A 21,020-nucleotide genomic window follows, 5' to 3' on the forward strand; every position below is an offset into this window, starting at 1 on the left:
TTCAGAAAAGTGTCGGGATCAGCTTTCTTAACTCATTTTCTGCTTCCTCCTTGGTGGAGAAGATGTAATATTTGTCTTGAATATCCACTTTCAGTTTGGCAGGATACAAGAGGCTGTATCTGATATTGGCTTTCTGTAACCGCTGTTTAATGTTTTAAAAAGCTGCATGTTTAGCAGCTGTTGAGGGTGAGTAATCAGGGAAAATACGAATGTGGTTATTTTCAAATATAATCTCTTGTTTCTGTCTGAGAAGTTCCATTACTTTAAGCTTAAATTGTAATCTCTCGAAGCGGACAATTAGAATCATAGGTTTAGAGGTATTTGATCCACTTATGCGATAAGCTGCCGCTATCTCGATATCTTTTTTAAATTATTATTTTTGAGAATAGTTCGGCTATGAGTTTCACTGGGTTTGGACTTTCACGATTCTCAGGTAGACCTTCGATTCTAATATTATTCCTTTTGCATCCATCTTCCAGAGCCGCAAGTATGTCTCCGAGTTTTTTGCATTCGGAATTCGCAGCTGTAGCTTTTCCATCCGCGGTAGCTGCAAAATGTTCCACTGTTGCAATTCGAGTCGTGAATGTCTGCTTAATGTCTTCCAGCTGATCGATAAGTTCTCCTAGTTTAGACGCATTTTCCTGAATGTGTTCCTCAATTTTTCCCAGCATGCTTTTAAAGGTTGCATCAAAATGATTATATATACATTTTTCCAAGTCTTTATTATCCTGCCGCAGCTCTTGCATCTCCAGCCGCAGCTTCTCATTTGTCTTGAGCAAGCCATTTATTTCTTTCTTCATATTTTTCTGAATGTCTTTCTTGAGCTCTCTTATGGCCATGGCCGTGGCCAATGTTGCAGTCATTTCCTTCAGTTCGGACAAATCGTTTCAGCTTTTGGGCTCCACAGGTGAAGTGGAAACTCCAGTTACAGCCAATTCCTCCGGCTCGCGAGGAGTAGATGAAAGCGCGGACTGCAAGGCCGTTTCTAGTTTCAAGTGATCTTCTGGAATCTGCGAGCTATCGTGACCTGCATCTCTTGCAGCTTTGCTCCCATTTTCGCTCTCAACTGGAGATGATGCAGTGGAGCGGGGTCCTGTGAAGTCTGTGCTTTCGCCTGCCTGTTTCAGGTTAGTCTCTGAAAGGCCGTATCTTGCACTTGGGCTTGATGCCTGTCCAGACTTGGGTGTAGCTTTAGGTTTCTATTCCATTTCTTTCTGACCCCGTTTCTTGTTACTCATGTTTATATACTGTAGTAGAAACTCCTCGGGTTGTGTAAATACAGGATACCTCGGGATAGTAAAAAATAAGAGAAAAAAATAAAGCCACTGCAATGGAGCTCCACTTCAGACATCCATCTCCCATAACACTTAACACTTAAAGTATGCTATCTGAATTTTAATAAGATGTAGTTGTATCCAGAGTCTGCAGATTATGTAAATAATTTGACATCAAGTATTTCACAGATTTTGAGTCTTAATCTCCAACTGTTAACAAATATACCACTAAAAGAGGCCATAAGGTAAAAAAGACAAAATGCAGTAGTGTCCCTTGAATGTATGTGCATGGCACCTAATAAATAAATAAATAGGAAACTTGCCTTGATAAACCAGAAATTATGTAACGTATTACTATATGTGACTTAAATAAACTAGTGACCAGCAATTAAATGTGACTGTGTAAAGTTAATTACACCAAATTATTTTATTAACAGTCCAGAATAGGGATTTAAGGGTTTGCTATATTGCTTCTATCAGTTGCTAACTACTGGTGCATTGGAACTCTTACAAAGTGTGTGTTAACATTTATCTTTTTTTCTCTGTAATTCTAATAGCATTAACTATCTGTATTACAGGAATAGTTAGAATTGTCCGACTATTGTCCTTAATATGCATTTGCCCAGTTGATTTTAGTAGCTGATTTTAGGAGTAACAGAATATGAGCAAGGTGCATGTTCAGACCCTGCTGTCCACTGTTGAGATCTGATTATTTGTATTTGAGGTGAGCAGACCAAATTTGGAATTTGGTGCTCTATAACTTTAATTTTTTGGTTTACCTCAATGGACTTGGCTTATTTAAGATTTACTTAGGAACATTATAATTTAAACATAACATTCTCAAACCCTCTTAATCCAATGTGTGGTCATGGGAGAGCCAGAGCCTACCACAGAAGCACTTACAGTAAGGCAGGAAACAGGCTTGGGCAAGGTGCCATTCCATCACAACATCCACTTACAAAGGGGTAATTTTCAATTGCCACATAATCCAGCCTTCACAGTTTTGGGGATGTGGGAGGAGAAACTGAAGTACTCTGAGGAAAACCCACACAGACAAAAGGAGAACATGAAAAATCCAAACTCTCATTGATCAGGCAAGCAATTTGAAATATGAAGAAATGGTAAGCAAGTATTGAAGGCAGAGCTGGAAGGCATGCCCATGGAGGTGGGGCTGCAAGGACTTTTCTGAACAATCTCTTCATAAAGTATTCAGCAAAGTGGACATTGATGGCTAAAGGAGATGGAGAGCTATCGTGAATTTTACACAGGCAGCAGGGAGAGCCTCAAAATGACTCTGAATCACAGCAGCAAGTATATAGAGATCTGCAGTGCATGATGTTTGGACACAAGTTGTGGCTTTTCTGAGATACCCAGCGCAAAAATAGAACACCCATACAGATATTGGAGGAACATGCAAGATACCCAAAGACTACAACGGAGCTTACAATTTGAACCCAGCATATTGGATTTGAGATGCACCACCTTACTTCTTCATGTTTCAAATAAATAAACCAAAAACAAACATGCTGTCATCATCATCATTGGCCAGGTGGAACACTGTTTTCTATATTTGGTTGGCTAGTCCACATGCCTACTTTCTTACCTTAATTTTAGTTAAAACTTTACTTTTTGCATAGATTAGGGTTGGCTTCCTATTTTTAGAAAATGTGTAATAGTACTGCCTTGCAACATCCCTCTGTACTTTAGGCTCCGATAACCACTGCTACCTAGATCCCTGTTTTACCTAAAGTGACAGGTACTTTTAGCTTCATGCTCCTCTCTTTATATTGTCACAAACTCCACGCAGAGCCATAGCAAGGTTTGGGGCAGCCACCCATATAATTGGTATCCTGGCTGCAAAGTCGAAAAGTGAATACAGCACTGATGTGCACAAAACCGAGTCCAAACCAGAACTGTGAGAATAGGGAAAAGGTGGAGGCTTTTAATGGGGGAGACAGGAAGTGAGGTCAGAGGGATCAGGCTCATGAAGGTCTTCAGCCATAGGTTCGAGCCCGGATGTGACATCACTGGGGCTGGAGGCTTGGACCTGGAAGTGATGTCAAAAGAGTCAGGTGGAATCTCCTGTGAATGGTCTGCAGGAAAGGGAGAAAAAGAGTCAGTGCACTCTGCCACATCCCAGTATTATTCGGAACTGCCCTTACTCCAGCCCTTTAGCTGCCTCCCATGCTCACGTGTGTGACAATGTATAATGGTGTGCTCTTAAAAACCTTGACCTGTTAGTATTTACCAATTTGTGGGAATAAATCTGATTTTAATATTCTTTAATTACTTCTTGTAATTGATCAGTTTATACATCATTGTGGGAATGCTTTGATATCTGGAGAGCCTGTATTTAACTATAAAAATTTAGTCTGTTAATTCCATTTACATTTGTTGCCATGGGTGACACAGTGGTAGGTAGCACTGCTGCCTCTTATCAAGGAGACCAGGTTTCACTTCCTCCTCCCTGCATGGAGTTTGCATGTTCAAACCATGTCTGTGGGTTTTTTTCCCACAGTCCAAAGACATTCAGGTTAGGTCAATTGGCGATGCTAAATTGGCCCTAATATGTCTTTTGTGTGAGTGTTTTCCCCCTGCAATCGACAAATGTCCAGGGTTTGTTCTTGCTTTGCACCCTATGCTCGCTGAGATAGGCTGCAGGTCTCCCCACAATCCTGGTCTGAATTAAGCAGCCTAGAAAATGACATGACATGTCGCCATATAAACTGTAGGGTTATAGATTTTCTGTCAATTAATCTTTCTGTAAACCCTACTACTTGCTTAAACATAACCCCACAAAAAACCGAGAAGATAAAACTCAGATTATTACTTGTTGGAGCTTGGAAACTAATGCTCAAATGGTTTTAGAACACCATTAGTGGAACAAAGAAAACAAAAATGCCATAAAAGCTGATGATCTTGATGTGGTTTATAGACTTATAGGTATGTTTTCTCCTTGCAGGGTTAATCTGGGGAAAATCCATCAAAGTTGAGCAATCAGGTAAAGTAATGCCCCCAAACCAACCCCCTATAATAAATAAATTAATTAAAAACTTTGCCGGGAGAAAAGATACCAAGGTCCAACCCTGGACTAAGTCCTATGGGTGGCCACCAAAGTGTGGTGGTCAGTGTGATACATGTCAGGTGATTGACATATCAGACAATCCAATGGAAACTGGTTCTTAGAAAGGAAAGCCGTCTCTTGGGATTTTATGACACAACTTCCATAACAGTCAAGGAGGTGGAAAATGTGTAGGAATTTTTTAAATACTGACAAGATACAGTCAGTTACTTCTGTCCACAGCATTGGCTCTGCAACCAGATTTCTCGAGCTGGAGAGAAGTGACCCAGAGGAGCACTCATGACACGCTATACGGATTGTGTATGTTTTCTTGTCTCACAGTGCATGTGAATTTCTCACAAGGATATGAATTAATAATTTATTAGTTAATATTTATTATTACTTACAAGGAAAAGGTAGTCTGATCTACTCTGTTCAGCTTCTCTCTACAGCTGCTCAAGCAAGCAGTGCAGAAGATAAGATTACAAGTACTCTGAACATCAAATAACAAGTTCCTTGCATATGAGAGTTCATATCAGTAGAAAATGATTTCCTGCTGTAAGAAGGGTAATCGAGGTGGTGTGGGACAGACTGGAATAAATGAAAGACAAACCAAAAATTGCACATGGAAACTCCTTTTTCACAATATTGTGGTACCACTGTTGGTTGGAAAGAGGTTGGGGCTTAAGAGTAATGTTAGAGTTATGATTAGGGTGACACATAAATCCTAACCATCATGACACCATGCTGTCCTTCACTTCAGTATATTTTAAATAATTGTGTAAATATAAATTCATAGTGTGTTTTTTTCACAGTGCATGTATTTCTTCTGAAGAGACAGGTTTCCAGTACCAGGCATGATGTTAAGTGAACTCAGGAGTGAACGAGGAGAATTTGCCATTTTTAAACGAATCGTATGTGCTAGTATTTATATTCACATTAAACAAAGCCGACCCAAATTCTTTGCAAGATACTCTGCACCCTGGCCTGGCGACTGGAAGATTTACAGTTATACATACAGTATAGAGTAGGAATTTTCAGGCAGTTTGTGAAAGCACTATTAGCGAGTCAACGGAGGTCAAGTGGCAGGTTTGATTTATGCGGGAGTAAATATAACTTGCATTCAAGGTGCTCAAGATAAGTCTGGCTCCTAAAGTTGAAGAATGTGGGCTGGCATCAAGAAAGCCAGGAGGTCAAAAATAGGCATGCTGTGTAGTCAAAGATGATGTGTCTCAGTAAGGCATGGTCAGAGAACACTTGTGCTTAATTTACAGTTACTGCTAACCCGTATCAGATGCTGGCTGTGGAGGAAGGTATTTGGAATGAGCCTCTCACTGTACTCCTACAAAACGTAACTGAACTCTTCTATCTAATTAACATGTGTCAGCACAACACTGAGTGCATCTCACACATTCCTCAAGGATCACCATTTGAAGGGAGACTTGCCAATGATTGGAGGGTAATGAATTATTTTAAGGTGACAGAGGTTTTTGACTGATGACATAAAAATATGTTAGTGCATAATGTTGATTTCTAGTCAAAATAAAACACATTCCATAGCAGTGATTCTTTCTTGTTTGGGATTTACTTCACACTTGACTCTTTTTGCTGGTAATTCTTTTCTCATGCTGATAACTGCAACTCTGTTATTTTTTTTCATCCATAAAAGTCCTGAAAGAAGTACTGTGGTATTTCAGGCAGTGAATTACACTTCTGGACCACTGAAATAGTGAAGGAAAACCATTCAATATTTTCTGGGGCCCATTGCTGGTCATTCTTCCATCCATTCAGCTACAGGCCTATAATTTGATTGTGGAGTTGTTCCTTGTCAACATGCAGTAAAACAAGCAGACTGGCTCAGATCTGGGATATAAGACCAGCTTGTAAAGAACATTTACATTCAACAGAAAAACATACGCTCCCTTGTCATGCACTCATGATGCCCTTTCAAAAAGTAACACAAAATCACAAAAGGCACAAAACATTTGAAAAGGTTCTTAAAAATTTATTTCTGGGTGTCATCTTTGAGTTGTATTTTTCAGACAACCATAAGCTCATTGGACTTTTTAATTAATAGTCTTTGGAAATGAAAGGGTCAGCCAAATATTTATCAGGTTTCTTTGTTATTTTGTTGGTCTGTTCCATAAATAGAGTGGCACTGCTCTCAAAAAATAGAAGACAGTGGATTTAATAAATTAATACTTGTTATGTACATTTTACAATCACATGTTGACAAACATGCTATTTTTGCAGCTTTCTCACAGTAACAAAAACTGTTACATATTTGAAATTGAACTCTGCTGTCTTTCAACAGCCGTTCAATGTGCTACAAAGTCATCCTGAGCAAGTATTGAGAAGGAGAAGGAGAAGGAAATGACTTTAGAAGCATTTGCGGTGGACGATGGAGGGGCCTGCTTCATCATATTCCTGTTTGCTGATCCACATCTGCTGGAAGGTGGACAGGGAAGCCAGGATAGAGCCACCAATCCAGACAGAGTACTTGCGCTCAGGTGGGGCAATGATCTAAAACAGAAAAAAGGTAACATTTAAGTTAAAAATGAAACCTCACATGGTAAAGTTTAATAATTATAGTAATGAATAAGTACATTTATACAATATAGGGAGCTATAACTCTAACTGAAAATTGTTATTAATATAATGAATACCAAAAACAAATTATTTTTCAGTAGTAATTTGGAGAAAAAAAGTAATAACTGATGCCAGTAAAAGTATGTTACCTTGATTTTCATTGTGCTTGGAGCCAGAGCAGTAATCTCCTTCTGCATACGGTCGGCAATACCAGGGTACATGGTGGTCCCACCAGAGAGAACGTTGTTGGCATACAGATCCTTCCTGATGTCAATGTCACACTTCATGATGCTGTTGTAGGCAGTCTCATGAATACCAGCGGATTCCATGCCTGTTTGAATTTAGCAATCACCAAATTAGATGCCCAAGGTAAAGTAATAAATATTGAAACAAAACACTGTGCAGACGGGAAATGCATCTCACCAATGAAGGATGGCTGGAAGAGAGTCTCGGGACAGCGGAAACGCTCGTTGCCAATTGTAATGACCTGACCATCAGGCAGTTCATAGCTCTTCTCCAGAGAGGAGGATGAGGCAGCAGTTGCCATCTCATTCTCGAAGTCCAGGGCAACGTAGCACAGCTTCTCCTTGATGTCACGCACAATTTCACGTTCAGCTATAATGATAAAATACTCATTACTTGAACCAGTTGCAATAACAATAATAACAACGTAACACACAGCAGGCCAGTAACGCTTCATAAAACAACTACTAAAGGTAAAAATATCATGATATTGTCTCAGTATTGGGTTTGTTAATTGGAAAACAATGAACAGTGCTATAAAAATAAACTAAATTTAGTTTACAAAATACAATTGAACAAAAAATGAACTAATCAGGATTTTGGACTATAGAAGAGGAAAATGAATCCAAAGAAGTACTTAATAAATCCCCCTATACTGACCTGTTGTGACAAAAGAGTAGCCACGCTCAGTCAGGATCTTCATGAGGTAGTCAGTCAAATCGCGACCAGCCAGATCCAAGCGCATGATGGCATGAGGAAGAGCATAACCCTCATAGATGGGTACATTGTGGGTAACGCCATCTCCAGAATCAAGCACAATACCTAGAAAAAGGCAAGAGTACGTTCTGAAAAGATCAGGGCTGACAAAAGCAGCTTTTAGTGTTAGGGACAGTCTTATTTGCATTATTTACAAATATACAGATTAGCATTGGCAATTCTTTAAAACAGTTTAAAATTATTTTTAAAAATATTTTCACATATTTTACCATTTAAAATATTTTCAATATTTTTTTAATAAATACATTTGAAATCATTTAATTATCCAATTACAACATTTAAAATTGTAAGTATTTGTCCTCACCTGTGGTACGACCGGAGGCGTACAGGGAAAGAACAGCCTGGATGGCCACATACATAGCTGGAACGTTGAAGGTCTCAAACATGATCTGGGTCATCTTTTCACGGTTGGCTTTGGGGTTCAGGGGAGCCTCAGTCAGCAGAGTTGGGTGCTCCTCAGGTGCCACACGGAGCTCATTGTAAAATGTGTGGTGCCAGATCTTCTCCATATCATCCCAGTTTGTGATGATACCATGTTCAATGGGGTATTTCAGAGTCAGAATACCCCTCTTGCTCTGAGCTTCATCACCTACATATGAGTCTTTCTGACCCATACCCACCATGACACCCTGGGGGGAAAAAAATGAGTTCTTGACTTTACAGTTTCAAGCAAAATTTAACACAACCTAAAAACATAATTCAACTGAAAAACCTATGGGGCTGTAGAATTGTAGCATGTATCTTCCTTACTAAATTAAAATGTGAAAAACATTTATCTTTAAAATTAAAGCAAGTGACTTAAAAAAAATGAAAAAGCCATTTGGATCATTTTTGCTCTTCACTGTTTAAAGGAATGCTTTTTTGGTCATCAGAATAAAGAATACTAGGCTACTTGACAAATGAAATTTGTAAAGCAATAACCTACTTGAATGTCCATTCTAAATGTACATTCATCCACTTTTTATACTGCTTTTCCAGTTCTGGCACACATTGAGCACAAGGTGGCATGGAACCCTGGATAAAGAGTCAGCTCAGCTCAACACAGGGATCACTCGCCTGCAGACACAGGGAGAACATGGAGGTGCCACACAGACACATCCTGAACTGGGATTTATGCCCAAGACACAGGAGCTGTGAGGCAGCAGCTCTAATCATTGCTCCACCATGTTACCCTACCAATCATTTGTGAAATGAAATTGGCCATCTGGTTTTTGTGCAAAATGGCTCTAACTCTATATACTGTATATGTGACAATATAAAACAATCTATATTAGGAAATATGTAAAAATAAAAAACAATCCAAAAAGCTTCTGTTCTTTCACGAGTAAATAGTAAAAGGTGCGATCATAGAACATAATTATAATTTGTACTAATTTATGTATATTCCATGCCTACATCTTAAAGAAAATAAAATGTCCAGCCAGGCAAGTGTACCTGATGACGGGGGCGGCCGACGATGGATGGGAAGACAGCCCTGGGAGCGTCATCCCCAGCAAAGCCAGCTTTCACCAGGCCTGAGCCGTTGTCGCAGACTAAGGCGGTGGTCTCCTCGTCGTCACACATGTTGGTGCTTTCTGTAAGTGAAACATGGCAGTCAGGAACAAGACATGCGGTGGAACAGGACAGCAGGTCATTTGGCGGAAATTGCAGTTTTTCGTGTTATGACTGGGACTAACGATAAGTCACTTCTTTCTTTCTTTCTTTCTTTCTTTCTTTCTTTCTTTCTTTCTTTCTTTCTTTCTTTCTTTCTTTCTTTCTTTCGCAAAAGATGCGGCTAATCACTATGCGCTATATTAACACTTATACAAAAATGATTTAAGCAAAAAAAGTTAGAATTTTGTTTTGACAGCTTCGCGTTCTTGTTTAAATCGTTTTTACTAGGAATTGTAAACGCAATAAATGACTTGTACTAATTTCAGATTGTGAATTTCAGCCGTCATTTTCCTTTAAGCAATATAAACATCTTCATCTGATCGTTGTATTGTTAAATACATTTCTATTTGATAAATTGTATTCCAGTAAAAGAAAATTTGGTTGAATTTATAATAATGAGGCTGATCAAGAAATGAAATCCTAAGTCGCAAACACCTGTTTAAACTCTGCTTGAACGTGAATTCTGATAAGTTAATATAAGTTATTGTTAATTATAGAAATAACGCTTTTTACATTTGAAGCGAATTGTATGGTTAAACCCACTTTACTTCTACCTGCTATATATTTTTTTATCGTTTTACACTTCAGTGTCTTGCATTTTGAGTATACGCACATCTTCATCTGTATATCTATTTGTACACCTAAATTGCAGTTGTGCGATTTGAAGCACTTCTCTGAACAGTTTAGTTGGTTATGTACAGCATTTATGCTGTATACAAATATTTATTAGGATTATTATTTATTAGTATATATCAGGTAGTCCTGAACACATAATTCGATGAAATCCCGCTTAGTTCTGTCTTCTTTGTATATTAAGTCAAACGCCTATTTATTTATTTAATTAATTAATTACTTATTGACTAACACTGCTGAGTCCCGCATAACCATGGAACTGTCCTCTCCCCGGCGCGAGCTCTTCTATGCCCCCCAAACTACGGACTCTCTCCCTTCAGTCGCTCCGGCGCTCCACTCTCCTTACCTTGGGTGTCGTCTGTCCGAACAGGAGAAGCTCAGAGGCAGTAGAGCACACTGCTACTGGTTTCCAGCTACAGCTCCTCGGCCAACCGGTGCTCTTTTATATCCACCAGCGCTCCTTTTCTTTTCGTGGAGTACCAGGAAAAGTCTGTGCATTCCGCTGGAATTTCACGACGCCTTTCTCCATATTTGGCTCTTGGAGGGTCGATCGCTTCCAAAGCCGTGGGAGCGCCCCGGTTCGGAGTGCGCAGGGCTGCCCAAAAAAGGAGCGATCGCCCCGAATCCCAACCACGGAGCTCCGTCCGTATATGGAGAGTGACACGTCTGCAATCTGTCTTACTCCTTCGCAGGAGATAGAGTGGTCAAACAAGGCAGCACCTCTGTCTTTCCTGACAGCCTTCCTTTAGTCAGTTGAACAGAACTTGACTTCAGAGAGGGACAGATCAAGAAAACCATTGCCTTTTTCATCGGATGGCAAGAAACGAAAATGGGCTCAGAATCATTTGGAAATTGGCAGCAGTGGTCACAACAAGGCTGGACATTGAGAATTGCTCCACCTGTTCTCTGTACTAGACGGACGTGTCATCTAAGGCGTGCGTACATGGCCTGTAAAAACATGGGTTATGTATGTACAAATAATTCGCAGGGTCTGGGGGGACAATTAACGGTAATTGCGTGGAAAGAAAAGTTACACCGACATTGCCAAGCGCGACGCCGATGATTGCGAAGACTTGCATACTGACAGTTCAACTACGCCTGCAGATAATAAAACAACTGCTGTGCGGTTTTTATATAGCGCCCTTCTCGTGAGTTTTTAAACTATAAGAATGGTTGAAGAAGCAAACAATCGCATAAATTATTTCAAAATTAAAATCTGGCAGGAAATAGACTGTAAAATGTCTGATATTTCAGTACAGTGCTAGGTAAGCAAACAATATGAAAATGTGCGTGCCACTTTTAAAGTCAATGCCTTTTCCGTGGTGGGTCGCACTAGCGCCCCTTACTACCGCCTACTCCAATTCAATGGCAGTGTGCGTTTCAGAAAAAATATTTCAAAAATAATAACCATTTTAAAGTATTAGTTTTGAACTGGGATGCCTGCTCTGTTTTGCGTATTATTGTCTTTTTAATGCCCTTCATGCACCAATTTGCTGAAACCAGCTATCTGTCCAGTTTCTGGTCATGAGGATTCCCATTCATGGTCGTATACAGCTCAAGGCTGGAGCCAACCCAACGGGATTGGTGCCAGTCCATCGCAGGATACGCTCATGCACGCATACGACTTTACACCATAGCGTTCCCCTTTATTTCAATACTTATTTTCGTAAAGGCGTTTCTTTCGTTTGTAAAGTACTAGTTGCATGTGAGTAAGAAAAAGAATTCACGCAGGTCATTTTGAACAGTCAGCAAAGCTCCATTACTGGCGAGCCGCTGGTTCGTTCTTTCCCTCAGGGCGTCAGACATACCAGTGGAGTGGCAGGTTACACTCAGGGAAACATCCGCTAGAGACTATTATATATCGTGTAAGGCATGATTTTTCAGTACTTTTGTTAACAGCACTCCTTTTTAATTTTAAATGTGCCCAGTCTCGTTTTGTACCTATCTTACACGAATTTCTCTTGTGTTTACCTTTTCTAATTGTAAGGATAAGAACATCTGAGTCTGCAATATGAAAACAAACACCTTACAGGTCCTTGCTTGGCTGCTTCATTAAACACACATCAAATACCAGTGTCATCTGCAAGAGGTAAAAAAAACGATTGGGAACATGGCCTTAAAGGCAGAGTTTAAAAAAAAAAACGTTTTATTTGAAACTGGCAAATAAAAAGGAAAACGTTAAAATGGCCAAAACAACACAAACATGGGAGGGAAAAGTGTATTTTGGCCAGTATCCTGGGGTCATCTTTTTACTGATGCAGATGACACAGTTATTTGCTTTGTACTGTTCAAGGAAGTCGCCGCCTGAGCACCTGCTACATGTTTGCTTCTTATACCGACTTAAATGTCTTTATTCTCAGTTGTATGTCTCGGACTTCCACTTCTTTTTCTGTCCTGATTAGATCCAGTTTGCTTTCTTTCTGAAGATAGTACACGCCTTTTTTGTAAAATCTTCAGTTTCTTGGCAATCTGTCACATAGACTAGCCATAGTTTTGCAGAACAACTGACACGATTCCTAAGAAAGCTGCTTTATTTTGGCCATTTTTGAAGTCAGAATTGAAACTTAGGAAGGCCAGTACCTTGAAACCCATGGAAAGACAACTGACTTATTTTATTGAATAGAATACCATGCTTTGACTATGATACCACAATTACAAAGGTTTATCTAATAATCAATTAGCATTAAAGCATGATTAATTACAGATGAGCTAAAATAACCCACCAATGGGACATTGGAGCAATTGCAGTAGTATGTGAAAAATAAATTATAAATCAGTCATTTCAAGCAATTACAGCCATTGACGACACCAGTAACACGTTGGCTATATTTTTAAATGAGTATAATAGTACTTTCATAAAAATGTATGAATTTCTATCTAAAACATGACAAATTCTGGGTTCTGTGTAATTCCTAACTACTGACCACTAGTGTATATGTATATGTACTTTATATGTATAGGTGTATATATATATATATGTATATATGTATGTATATATGTATATATGTATGTATATATGTATATATGTATATGTGTATATATATATATATATATGTATGTATATATGTATATATGTATATGAGTATATATATATGTATATGTATATATATGCATATATATATATATATATATATATATATATATATATATATATATATATATATATGTGTGTGTGTATATATATATATGTATATATATATATATATATGTATATATATATATATATATGTATATGTATATATATATATATATATTAGTAATAATTATGGCTTAAATACTGCAAGTAATTTTGTTACTCTCATGGAAAGAATAACAGTTATCATGATAGTATATATATATAGAAACAAAAAAGTATATGGAATACTAATTCTGTACTTATGAACTGGAGAAATAATTTCAAACTCCCAGCTATAATAATTTTGCAGCAGCAAGTTAAACATATGAAGAAATAAAGAGCAATGTAGAATAAATACTTCTTATTTCATAAGGGACATTTCTAATGTAATCGGCTTAATTATAGTATGCAGAAGATGGCAATGGAAAATTCAAGGGAGATAAAAGATATTATTATGCTTCAAGACAATAAAACAATCTAAAATATATGCACATCTTAAAATCTAAGAAACAGACAGAAGTGAAAACTGAACAGTGTATCTTAAAATTCTTACAAAAATGTTGGAGAATATTATTCAATGATAAGAGGTAATTTATGGTAAAAGTCTATTAATTTTAGATTTTGTTTATCATTTATGTACTGTTGATAGCTGTTATTCTCCATATATTTCGATGTGCAAAGCCTAAATGAGATTAAAAACATACTTCTATCAGCTGTATTCTGCAACCACTGTAGACAAGCACTAAGTTCACCCTTTCTGACTATCTAATGCAGCACATCATTGTTTCATCATTAAATACATTTTATGACGAGAATGTATTTTTCTGGACATCAGGGCCCTGAGATCAATCCATTGGTATACAACATTTTTCTTAGTTTGTCTGCAAATAGCCAAGACTTTCTTTTCAGTTAGTCAGTCATTCAAGGACATGCAAGTTTATATACTGTATATAAATATGCTGTAGACATGTCATTTAGGTTGATCGGCTTATCCACATTGGGCACATGGCAGTGACAGATTGGCCATCTACTTGTGGGATGAGGATTACTTTTGTTCAGTTTTGTGTGTCGTATTTACCCCATTTTTTCACACCCATTGCTCACCCAACCGACCTTGAAGGGGGTCACCCTCTGAATTGCTTTTCCCAAGATTCCTTCCATTCCCCCCTGCCTCCTCCCTTTTTTTTAAAGTTTTTTTCTTGTCTTTGTATAGAGTGAAGGCTGGGAAAGCTGTCAAAAACCAATACATGTTAAAACCCTTGTGTGATTTTGGGCTATACAAGAAATAAATTGTTTTTGTTGTTGTCATTTGTGATTGGGCCTTGCAATGTGCCTGTCTGGGTCTGTTATGTTCTATGCAGTCTAAGTATAGCATTCTTGAATTGACAGACATCATTTTCAGAATCCTAAAATATATATTTAATGGTATGTTTTCTTAGCTGTGTTTTTTCATTCATATAACCTTGCTATTACACTTGACCTCAATAACAGTGTGCTAGTAATGAGAGAATTTATTTACAATGTAATTAGTGGCCTGGCTGAAAAGGTGTTGCCAGTAGAGTAAAGTAGCATAGAACAGTAGCTCTGTTTAGAAGAAGAGAGCCTCTAAGAGCCAGTAGGAGACTAATAATTCCTATAATTGAAGTGGCTCTCCTAGAGGTAAAGCCTTGGTGAGCACCAGAGGGGACACTGGGGGGAAGGAAATTACTTAGTATTTTTAGGCAAAACAGTGCAGCAGAGGAGCCACATACAGTACGTGAAACAGCTACGCTCTTCCAGCCCAATACAGAGGCTTTGAGTTGGCTCAGTGGCACACTCAGTGGTACACCTTTTATAGGACCTTCCAGTGAGCAGGATGGCAAGAAGCCCAGGGCAATATTTCCCTAGGAAGTTAACTGTAGGAAAAGTGGGGTTTAAAGACTATTCTGTTTCTATAAGTCTATTGTTGGGACAATGCTGACAAAGAATAAGTAGGAAGGAGGAGAGGTGAAGAGTTTTCCTTTCATTTAATGCATTGTATTCTTTTTGAAATCATCCATTTCTGGTGTGCTTTGTAGTATAAAATATTTATTATACTGAAATAAAACTTGCATTAGCAGTATGTTTATTACCTGTGGTACAGTTACATTTCTCTATGGACATTATTTTCAATTGGTGAGTACTGCTACCTCAGGGATCCTTTAGTTAAGGGTTCAAATCCGTGCCTATCCAGGGACTATGTTGAAATTACACAATCTTTCCATGTTTGCATGAGATCTTCTCACATATCCCAAAATGTGTAGCTTAGGTTGACTGGCAAAATGAAAAATTGGCATGATTTAAGTGAAGGTGTCCTATGAAGGAGTTGCAGTCCATTCTGAATTCTGAGTATATTTCAGAACCTTCTACACAAATTAATGTATTTGTTTCAAAGAAGGAGATGTGGCCTGTAAGGGGTGTAGTAGAGCTTCAAATACAAGACACAACTGCCAAACATACAGTTCCGGGTTAACATGAAATTATTTTATTTTATAGAGTACCTTTCCAGGCATCCCTCAGTCAGTCCAGAACAGCACAGTATGATGCAATGCAATATCACACATTTCAATCCTTCCCCCTTTCTCTCCTTCCACTCCTCCTTGGCAAGCCTTGTCCACCTTCTACCAACTCCATCTCCCTGAATGAGGTAGGCTTACTCATTTTATGCCAGACACAGAACATTTCCAGTGCCACAGAACTGCAGGCCTAACAATCATAAACCAGGAGAGGTCTCACCCGTCAGTGCCCCGGGGAACACAGCAGGGCTGTCCTCTTGGACTACAGCTTCCATGAACCTCTGTGGGAGCCCAAACTGGGGGTCCGCCAGTGGAGTATGGACACCTAGTCCACTAGGGGACTCTTTGCTCCCTCAGAGTAGTCTCCCATGGTCCACAGCAGCACTCATCCTGGCCAGGACTCCCATCAATCTCACTGCTCCCACTAGCATTGTGTCTTTCTGGGTAAGCAAGGCAGGATCTTCCATCCCGGCAGGTGGATCAGTCCATAAGTGTATATTACACAGAGTAGCTAACACGTTTATTAACATTAAAAGGAAAAACTATTTTTACAACTATGGTACACTAGTGAATACAAACTGCTTTACATATCTGCATTATCTTCTTAATATTATCATTTTCCTCCTCAAATGAAGTAAAAAAAATGGAGAATTGAACTAGGCACCATGGAATTTCTGCTACCAATCAAAATCCAGTTTTAGATATTAAATTGTATTATGCCTTCACACTGTCCATTTGTTAAAGTTCTTAGAGACGTATAGTATGTAAAATGTAAATGTAAAACATGTCTCACAAAACCTAAAGACGTCAGCTGTGAAAATTCAACTCCCTTTCACAGACGAATGTTTTATTTTGTAAGTAACACAAAGGTGTTTTAATGCCTAAACACACTGAGGTGAAAATTGGAGCTTGATTTCATTTTTGACTTTTTTAATATTATTTTTTATTTATAAAAGTTACTATGACAATTGAATACAAATCTTTGTTTCTGGGGGTATTCTTTCTGCATCCCAATAAATATTTTATTTGAATCAGCCCAGGCTTTACTGAGAAATGCATTGAAGCATATCTTACAGGCCAAGTTTCTGCTACTCTTAAGAACAGGGCCCAGTATACAGAACCAGTAGATTCATCTGACACATCAACATCCCATGTGTTTGCTGAACTGTATGGTTCAGGTATTTCCAAACACAAAGTCTGAAACGTCATTAATTAGTGAAGGTCTAAGATATACAGTAAGTGCTCTCTTTCATTAAAAGACCATTTCAGAACTTCTATATACTGGCATTAACTGGTGACTGAATACCTTGCCAGTTTAGGCATGTGGACCATCATCATGAGAACAGATGTTCAGGTAGTTTGAAATGACATTCACTCTGTCATTCTTGGATGGGATTTTCTTTTTAAATATCAGTCAGACTGGCACTTTTAAATGTAGTCTTGTGCCTGTAGCTTCTAATCTCATTCCAATTAGGGCACACTATGGACATTTTGTCAAGGGTTCAGATCCTTTTACCTTAGTTTGGTGTCATGCCCATATATAGTACATAGGCCTTATAGAACTTGACCTTTGTTGTGTACAATAACTTGTGCTATCAGGTAGACTGTTATCTTTATGTGTTCATTTCATTAATCCCAGAAAAGATAACTTACATATACCATGTGACATTAGAATTAAATAGTTTCAGTTTTTGGTCAGCCAGAAGGGTAACAGATTCTTAGTCCTAGAAGCCATAGTAGGTGAAGTCCAGATTCAGATTCAACCTCAGTACATGTCCAAAGTTAACCTTATAGAGTCAGGTTTGACCAGTGAACAACAGCAGCAGCTGGAGAAAATTCTTTTCTCGTGTTATGATATTGTCAATGCCTATGACCATGACTTTGACCGCACTTCTGCGATTAGGCATATTAAAAGAACAGAAGATGCTCTTATTTGACTTCACTATGCATGTGTACTGAAATAGACAAGCAGTTTCAGCAGCTCCTTTCTCATGACCCTACTGAAGAAAATTGTAGTCCTTCATCTTCCCCTATTGTTATAGTAAAGGAAAAGAATGACAGCAATTGATTTTGTATAAACTGTAGATTTAATATTGAACAGAAAGCATTCACAAATAACGATTCATACTTTCTGCCATATCATTTTCTGGGGCATGTTGGTTCAGTACAATGGCTTTTTCAGTGGAGACTGGTCAACTCCAGTAAGAATGTAAGCCTCAGAACAGGAAAAGAAATGATTTCAATATGTAAAGTGTTCTGCATCCCTCCAAAGGTATGGAAATGGGGTTAACAAATACTCCCTTCACTTTTCAAAGAATAGTGAAGCTGGTACTGTGTGGGTTTTCATTGTCTTACTTATTTTGATAATGTTCTTGTGGTACATCTGCCTTGTGCTTTATCTGAGCACCTTCACAGCTTGAAAAAAGTGTTTTGTTCATTTCCACTCTCCGTCTATACGCCAGTAAATGTTACCAGGCCTGTAGACAAAATATCATTGGTAAGGAATGTTATATTCAGGGTCAGTATACTACCTAATTCAAGGGATATTAGCAAAGTTTGTGACTGGTAAATCACTTCAATTATTATGGAAGGGAGAGCATTCATAGGCATTTGCTCATACTACAGATGATTTTTCAGAAATTTTTCAATTATTGGTTGACCACTTACTGCTCTTACTTAGACAAATCAGTGTGATGGCACCTTTCAGTGTTTGAAGTGTTTCCCATATTATTCCACCTATTGTGGTGCATCCAGTTTTCACAAATCTTTCATGCCCTGCACATATGCCACCCATGACTGCATACAGTTTATCTTTGTGTGTTATAGCATATGCAAATCACAATTTCACCACACCTGAAATGATCCAATTTTGATCAGTGAACTTTGGGGAGCTGTGTGGCCAGTATGACATTTAAAATGGATTGATGACACATCTCATATTCGCTCCTGGCTGTCTAGCTGACATCTGACTTGACAAACTCTCTGAGATCGTGCATTGAGTGGATGGTGATGTTGTGCTCTTTGCCTACACTGACATGGACACAGTAAATATGAATCATTTGTTAATGTTTAAAAATTATTAATATATTTCAATCATTACATTAAATTGTGTCCTTATACTCGGGCTAGTCTGTTTATTTCAAGGACCAAAATGAAAATTATTTGTTAATGAATTAATCAGACTGCTTTGGTAAAATTATGATTTTTGCTGTCCACATTTATATGGATTACCAGTTATACAGAAAGATCAAAGACTGATCTGCTTTGTAAGTATCTTCTCTCAACATTAAAGACCATTATAAGTGTACATTTTCTGTTTTTATTTACTGTAACTAGTTGCCTACATTTGACTAGTCACTGTTCTCTAGCATTTTCTTCCCTACTCCTAATTATTAATCTCTTCTGAAGTCACTTGTCATTATTAGCTACAGTTCTGTTTTTCATTTTTCAGTGTTTCTGCTTAAAGTTCATAATACGTGGAATTGTGAAATAGTGGGTCCATAGCTAAACAAAAACTGGCCAATTTTTAAATAAATAATTGCACCCCAAAGAAGGTTCAGGCTTGAATTGGGCACAGGTGTGCAAGTTTATTGAGGCGCTGGCTGGCCACATTGTATACACTTGTTGAGGCAGGCTGATCAGTCACGCACCTCAATGATGCCGCTGGGGGAGTGACTCCCCACACCAGCACCCAAGAGTTTAAGAGGAGCCTGCACAGCAGTGAGAAGGGAGAATAAATAGAACAAGAAACAGAAAGAGAGATTGGAAGGTTAGAAGACGAGAAAGAGAGACAGAGAGAGAGAGAGAAATAGGCAGCAAGATAGGAGAGTACTGGTGCAAGAGCAAGTAAGTGAGCAAGTGAGAGAGAACAAGCAGGCAGCCATGAGGAGAGCCCTCACGGGAGCGTGTGGCAGACGCTCAGGGCCTGAAGGAGGCCACTCCAGCTGATTTTCTCTGTGCTTGCTCACGTGTAAGTCTAGGGAAGGCCACAGGAGTTGGAAGGATCAAGGCTCGGCTCGGATGGGGAGCCCTGTTAGAGCCATGGACAGTAGGGACCTAATCCTGGGATCAGACTGGGAGACCTGCTGGGGAGCCATAGGACAGCAGGGGCCTGGACCTGCAGAAGAAGGTAGGCTGCACCTGTTGGTTTTATGTCTCTCCAGGCAGCAGGACCCAAGCAGGGTAAGCTCCATTTTAAAGGGAAGCACCAGGGAATTGATTTTAAAGGATAGACACTTGCTTTTAAAGGATTATTTATGGGACTTGTTTTTAACCTCCATGAGGACAGTTTTAATGGATTATTTATTTATTGAATTTCTATACACTGCAATTTTTGAACATGATTTTGATTGTTGGATTTTAATAAAAGCACTGTTCACTTTTTCACACCTACCCCTTGCTTCATTAATGTGTCCTCATCTTCCCATCTCATCATGGTTAACGGTATCTGTGGTGGAGGGTTCAAGAGGCACCCAAACAGGAATGGGAGCATGGAGCTGACCTGCACTGTCACAGGAATTTGGCATTGATGCTTAGATCATCCCCTCACTTTCACCAGCTTAATCTGAATGGCTCTTCCACAGTTCTGAGTGAGGTGTCTTTTTTTCATTTTTTACCATTCATTGTATCTTTTAAAATTTGTATTCCATTGCTTTCATTCAGTCTAATCTTATTTTGCCCCTTTACATTTTTCATGCATGATTGATTATTTTTTTCTCCACAGTTCCCCAGGGTCAAAGGTAAATGTATTACAATAAAACTCCATGTTATTGTGGCACAGTGGTTACTGGTTCTGCCTCACAGATTATAATAAATCATTACATTTATTTTACTCTTTTCTAACTATTCAAAGCCATTTACATAGACAATGGTAAGCCACTATAACCAACACTGTGTAGAATGCACATGGCTGATGCAACGACAGCCATTCTTGCACCAGTATGCTCACCACACATTAGCTATGGTGTGGTGAGAGAGATACTTAGCCAGTTAGAGACGGGGGATTATTAGGAGCAGAATGGATGAGGCTGAAATAGGCAATTCAGCCAGAACATCAGGGGAAACCCTAGTCTTTTTGAATATGAATGAATGAACTTACCGATAGCAAAATCAGAAAAAAGCACATTTACAAATGTCCTTTC

At 38.6% G+C, this 21,020-nt stretch overlaps 1 protein-coding gene across 1 annotated transcript; it reads right to left on the reverse strand.

The window, feature by feature from the left end:
* Positions 1-6,319: 6,319 nt before the first annotated feature.
* On the reverse strand, positions 6,320-10,740 carry LOC114648333 (actin, alpha cardiac muscle). Its single transcript, XM_028797313.2, has 7 exons — positions 10,577-10,740; positions 9,379-9,518; positions 8,249-8,573; positions 7,828-7,989; positions 7,348-7,539; positions 7,074-7,255; positions 6,320-6,858 (listed from the first exon to the last, which is right to left on the reverse strand). Exons 2-7 carry the CDS (start codon positions 9,505-9,507, stop codon positions 6,715-6,717), a joined length of 1,134 nt encoding a protein of 377 aa, XP_028653146.1. The 5' UTR covers positions 9,508-9,518; positions 10,577-10,740; the 3' UTR covers positions 6,320-6,714.
* Positions 10,741-21,020: the final 10,280 nt, after the last annotated feature.

The sequence above is a fragment of the Erpetoichthys calabaricus genome, chromosome 3, assembly GCF_900747795.2.
Source record: "Erpetoichthys calabaricus chromosome 3, fErpCal1.3, whole genome shotgun sequence".
Classification (NCBI taxonomy): Eukaryota; Metazoa; Chordata; class Cladistia; order Polypteriformes; family Polypteridae; genus Erpetoichthys; species Erpetoichthys calabaricus.